Source organism: Hibiscus syriacus, unplaced genomic scaffold, assembly GCF_006381635.1.
Source record: "Hibiscus syriacus cultivar Baekdansim isolate YM2019G1 unplaced genomic scaffold, ASM638163v2 tig00116997_pilon, whole genome shotgun sequence".
Lineage (NCBI taxonomy): Eukaryota > Viridiplantae > Streptophyta > Magnoliopsida > Malvales > Malvaceae > Hibiscus > Hibiscus syriacus.
The window spans coordinates 81,496-86,879 of record NW_024063513.1 but is presented as its reverse complement, the minus strand read 5'-3'; the positions used below and the strand labels follow the sequence as shown (position 1 = coordinate 86,879).

Genomic DNA, 5,384 nt, shown 5'->3' with positions numbered 1-5,384 from the left:
TAAATTTATATTTTAATTTATTAAATTTAGGATCAAATTGAGATAATTATAAGTAATAGTGACTAAATGTATAATTATATCAATTTTATTAACTCTTTCGTTAAATGTTAACAGCAAATAACCTGACAAAAATTTAAAAATAATGGTAAAAATAAAAAGAGACTATAATCCAAACCGACCGCATTGCCCTACTTTGCCTTCAATGAGATGTACATAATAAAAGATAATCGATTATTTAGATCGCGTAAAAAAATCTTTCAATTACCATATAAATATCTTCAGTTTTTTGGCGTAAAAACGCTTTTGAAATTATGATGAAAGCTGTGAAGCAAATGATTCGAGGATGAAAATTACGAGGCCCTAAAAGAATCAATTTTGCAATTGTTGATGACAAAGGCACACAAAATTATTATTATTTCTTCATTTAAATCACCACTTTTTTTTCTATTTTAAAAGGAAATTTAAAATAAATATTTACGTACTTCAAAAATATTTCTTGACAACAACTCCGAACACTCAAATTTTAAACCAAATATATTTTAATAACACTTTTTAAAAGCAATTTCCCTAAAAACAATGCCAAAATGATCCTCAAAGTAGGTCTCAGATGCAAGAAGCGACCAAAATGGGCAGCTAACATTTCATTTGTACTCAAACGAGGGCACGGGAGGAGCATCAAAGCTCTCCAAAGCCTCAGTTTTACTTCCACCTGTTGCTGATTCCTGCTTCTTTCCACCACCAAAAAGACCTCCAAACCATGAAGATGACAAATTTGATGATGTCGACGAAGGTGAGTCCTCCCTCAAACTGCCAACTGATGCCGAGGCTTGGTTTGGCAATTGCCCCATTGGATATCCAGGCATGCCAGCTACATTCGGTGCTGGCTCCTCGATCATGATAGGCATCTGTGGCTGACTCAGGAGTTTATTCAACATGATCCCAGCTCCTTCAATCAAAGCAAGCAAAACTCCGCCAAACACTGCTGATCTTGAAGCAGTACCAAGTCCTTGACGCATCGAAAGGAACCCTCCGGTGGCAGCACCAGCTATAATCGAGTTCCATGGATCTTCTTTCTGTCGCAGGTACACCATGGTGCAATCAAATGTGGAGAAAAGACCACCCCAAACAGCAAAGCTACCGCCTACACGAGGGGCATTCATGCGCACAGCTTGAGTTCCTCCAATCAACCGAGCACCGGTTGGGGAGTTATATGTGCCTTTTATGAAGTGGAAGGCTGCACCTCCAACAGCACCCATACCAAAAGCGCCACCAATATCATCGAGAATTCGATCAGGGCATGGCTCTCGAGACGTTTCTGGGGTCCCCATCGTTCACAAAGCCTGTGTCGTTTCTATTAACAAACCCAAAGTTTCTAGCTTCCCTACGAAATTCAGCTGTCAAAAAAAAATGCTCAAATTTTCACACAATCAAGAATTATAGCAAAACAAATAACAAACTTGGATTTGTTTAGAACGATTCAGCAATTGATTGTAACAAACTAATAATACTAATCAATTTCAATGACCTGCAAAACCAAACAAAATAAACACAGAACGGCATAATAGAACACATACAGCAGAAAACAATTCCTAGGATACAGATTTACATACATGCTTTCAGTACATCCTTCTTTTCCTTGATAAGATCACCGGCTATAATATCAAACAACATAAAAAGTATAATTTTCTCAAAGAAAACGATCATAAACGAGATCCAGGCTAAAAACCCAAGGAACAAAATAAGAACATAGTAAAACCCCAGAAAAACATATATTTTCAAACCATGAAGAATCAGTCTCAACGCAACCCAGATACTATTTGGGAAAATAAAAAGTACACAACTCTATCGTAGAGCAATAATAAAACTATAGATTTTTTTACCTCAATCTTTGGAGGAAAACAGGGATTTCTAACGCATAAAAAGATTTTGGTTTGTTTCTGAAACAAACAGAGAGAAAACGGAAACAACGAGTAAACGATAAACCCTAAAAAGGCCGAACCAGGGGCGGGCAAAGGAACTTTCTTTTTGGGTATTGGGTTCTCTGGCCCTTTCTTTTAATATACGAATGGCCTGCATAAGTTTAAGGTATTCAATTTTGGTTTTTTCTTGTCGGTCTTCTTCAAAATATTTTTATGGGTAAACTACTTATTTGATCACTCATCTAATCTTATATTTCTGTTTTGGTCTCTTACGGAAGTTGCTCTGAATCTGGTGTTGGGAGTAGCCTACTATCTTACCTCCCTCTTACCCCATACATATGGGAAGAAGGGACAACCATTTTTTTAGTCCTCAAAACTTACACCTCTATCAAATTTGCTCATAATTTAAAATAAATAGGATGACCCAAAGGGGTAGTTTACCCTTAATTTTCTTATGTTTATATAAATTTTAAATAAAATATTTTTTATTAATATAGGGTGATTACAAATGATACTTTAAACCATTTGACATTAAACACTTAAATACCCTACAATCAATGGTGTTCAAATTCGAGATTGTAGGGAAAACAACCATACTTTTAGCCACTTAAGTAGTTTGATTCGTGCTTTTAAATAAAATAATTAAAACTACAAATAGAAGTTATTTGTCAAGATTGTGAGCATAATCTAAACTAGTTAGAAAAAGAAAGAGACTTTCCCCTTGCGTTTGCAGTGCTTAGGTGGTGGAATTTTAATATCTTCCTAATACGATGCAACATCGTTTAGAACAAAATCTTAAATCAAATTAGAAGCATTTCAAAAGAGATGATAATCAAGTCCCATCAAGTTCCAAACACCCAGTTGACCTCTGAAAGTACAGAATAAAAGAAGCAACATAGAAATTGAAATACATCTAAGAGAATCCATCAAAACATATTCACAAACTTATTCAATGAACATCATAGCTCATATGCCAACTTCCATGAAAATGTCTGCAAATGATAGATTCGAAGTTTCATGCCACCAGAACTTCTCCACCTGAAAGATATAACAAAATCCTCCCTCCCTCCCTCATAAAGTGACCTTCAAATATGAACTGCAGGATCCAATGGGGCCTTTTCTTTCTCATTTCTACAAACTGAGAGCATCCAAATTCCCCAGAGTTCTTAACAAAATGATCAATAGAAATGGACACTTTTCAATTTTTTAGCTTTTAATGAAGATAAAAGAAAAGGTGCAACTTACCTTGTAGAGTTGAAATTTCAGAACTCTTCAATACATGTAACCTCTTTGCAGTAGAAACAAACATGCTGCCAAATACATGAATTCCAGGATCAGAATTATTGGAACCAAAATGAAAAAAGAAAGATCAATTAACATAAATGGAAATTATGTATGTTTATAGTTTGATTCATGTTTTTTGTATTTTTGCAATTGAATAACAGATGAAGGATTCATTTGTAAGAATTCAATTTGTGTAAGCTGATGTTATAATCTAAGACCTATATGAGAGAAACAAGCTTACTTCCATGGGACATCTCCAACAAGCACCCTGTCTCCTTCATCATCTTCTTAAATTAGAGTATATTCCCCATTTCCAGCTAATGAACCTGCCCCTGCTTTGGCTAATTCCTTGATCCTGCTTTCGCTTTGGGTGGCAGATGGATCTCTTTGAGCTGATATATAATTGTAAAGCAAACCAGTCAAACTTAAGCTAACATAAACTAAGGTGTTGAGAAAAAGTAAGGAAATAACTATGGTAGAATGAATATTTAGTATTATCTGGTTTATGGACCAACCTGCAAGCAAACCACTGAACAGTTCATCTATAGCAAGTGAGAGTTCCTCATAACTGTTATAGGCACTGAGATTTATTTTCCTCCCGATAGGGATTCCTTCCATGTTGATCTTTACAAACAACTGAGTTTTGTGATTTTCTGGTTTGACTCCGGTGTCCGTCTTGTCATTTGACGTTTCAGAAGCTGGCTTCGACAAGCTGTTGCTTGCAAGATTTTTCCGGAATGATCGAACCGGAGGCCACCCAACAACTGGGGAATATGCAATTCTGCTCATTTTGAGGCTGCAAGAAGAGCTGATAAGAAATATGAACATACTCTAATTGCATCAACCAGGGGCTAAGCAATAAAACTACGTTACAAAAAACAAAATCATGGCATTTTTTAAACTCAAAATAAGCCACTGAAACATCTTTCCCATCCTGGACATACTTGAATCAAACCATGCAAACCTTGTTCAATTTTTTACATATGACGGAATATTTTCTATCCCATATCATAAAAGCTAAAGCTAAGTATCAAAAGTTTTACGGAATAACAACCTTTTATTTGAGGTATTGTTCGTCGAGGCGTCTGGATCAGCAGTAGAAAGAGTACAACGTGCTTTCCTATCAGAAAACTGAACCTCTCCCAGTGTCATCTTAGAGCTACTTGGCTGTTTAAAGTCCTCAGCCATGCCAGCAAACTTCTTGGAGACTGGTATGTTTTGGAAAAATGAAGCTTTTGAATGTTGTGGCTCCGTCTTGGCGTCTTTCTGAAAACCAGAATATATTGTAAAGCCTGAGGACCATGGAGTTGGAGTAGAATTCACTTCATCACCTGCTTTCTCTCCTATTCTTGTCTTAGCTGTTGTGTGATGGAAAGCTCTCTTTGTTCCATGAATTGTATTGCTGTTGTAGCCATGGACTTCCCCTGGAGGACCAAGCCTCAGCTCCAACTTCGTCTCCTCTGAGACTTCATGATTTACTAGCCATTCTTTGTTCATAGTATTTAGAGTCAGAAGCTGAGGATACTCCTCCGTCTTATCAGATGCCATAACAAGGGAAATGTGAAAGATAATCCTAGCTGTTTCTACTTCTATGTATATGCAAACTGCAGGAAAAATCACTACTTCTACTGCTTGGAATTCATAAGAGAAGCTAGAGGCTATTTGATAAGCCTGTCATAAGAGAACTGCAGGAAAAACAAAGTACTGAAAACAGTTTGTAGGATTAGAGAAGCCTATTTGAGTGTACCTAGAGGCTAACCAAAAACAACCCAGAAAAGCTAAGTGCTTCACCAGCATATGAATTTTGATGCCTTTTCATGGAAAAGGCAATACACGGCAACAAAACTTGGTGATATATGGCAAGCTCTTTTATATTCTGTCAAGTTTGCTCTCCTATTTTCCTCCTCAAGACTAAGTTTAGGACAGAAAAAAAAGGAAACTACACACAGAACAGAACAGTCTCTCATAATACTGATTCATGACCTAGACAAGACAACGTTGTTGTTTCTTCTGTTTTGTCAAGATTCAAGAACCTAATGCTAGCCTAGACTCTTATGATGCCTTATCCTGGGCTTTTAGGCAGATGGAATTTATTCATGGTAAGGACAGCATACATTTGTATATTTGATTAAATACATATCCTCTAATGCATTCTCCTCTGCGGTATTAAGCTGATACAAC

At 36.4% G+C, this 5,384-nt stretch overlaps 2 protein-coding genes across 3 annotated transcripts; both read right to left on the bottom strand.

Annotated features, from left to right (window-relative positions):
• Nucleotides 1–570: 570 nt before the first annotated feature.
• Nucleotides 571–2,022, bottom strand: LOC120193875 (mitochondrial import inner membrane translocase subunit TIM17-2-like). Of its 2 annotated transcripts, none has more exons than XM_039196299.1 (2): nt 1,881–2,015; nt 571–1,394 (listed from the first exon to the last, which is right to left on the bottom strand). In XM_039196299.1, exon 2 carries the CDS (start codon nt 1,326–1,328, stop codon nt 642–644), a length of 687 nt encoding a protein of 228 aa, XP_039052230.1. In that variant the 5' UTR covers nt 1,329–1,394; nt 1,881–2,015; the 3' UTR covers nt 571–641. The 2 variants fall into 2 exon arrangements, with proteins under 2 accessions (XP_039052230.1, XP_039052229.1); XM_039196298.1 differs by having other exon boundaries at nt 572–1,381; nt 1,881–2,022.
• A 735-nt stretch (nt 2,023–2,757) lies between these two features.
• On the bottom strand, nt 2,758–5,384 carry LOC120193858 (auxin-responsive protein IAA16-like). The gene is made up of 5 exons (XM_039196287.1): nt 4,258–5,384; nt 3,719–4,011; nt 3,445–3,595; nt 3,165–3,229; nt 2,758–3,057 (listed from the first exon to the last, which is right to left on the bottom strand). Exons 1-3 carry the CDS (start codon nt 4,749–4,751, stop codon nt 3,492–3,494), a joined length of 891 nt encoding a protein of 296 aa, XP_039052218.1. The 5' UTR covers nt 4,752–5,384; the 3' UTR covers nt 2,758–3,057; nt 3,165–3,229; nt 3,445–3,491.

Bases quoted from the DNA above. Each gene is read 5' to 3' on its own strand.
- LOC120193875 (XM_039196298.1), bottom strand. From the start codon at position 1,328: ATGGGGACCCCAGAAACGTCTCGAGAGCCATGCCCTGATCGAATTCTC.
- LOC120193858 (XM_039196287.1), bottom strand. From the start codon at position 4,751: ATGGCATCTGATAAGACGGAGGAGTATCCTCAGCTTCTGACTCTAAAT. The intron at 4,012-4,257 runs GTTGTTATTCCG...ATTTCTTATCAG, and splicing joins AACAATACCTCAAATAAAAG to CTCTTCTTGCAGCCTCAAAA. The intron at 3,596-3,718 runs GTTGGTCCATAA...ATTATATATCAG, and splicing joins GTTCAGTGGTTTGCTTGCAG to CTCAAAGAGATCCATCTGCC.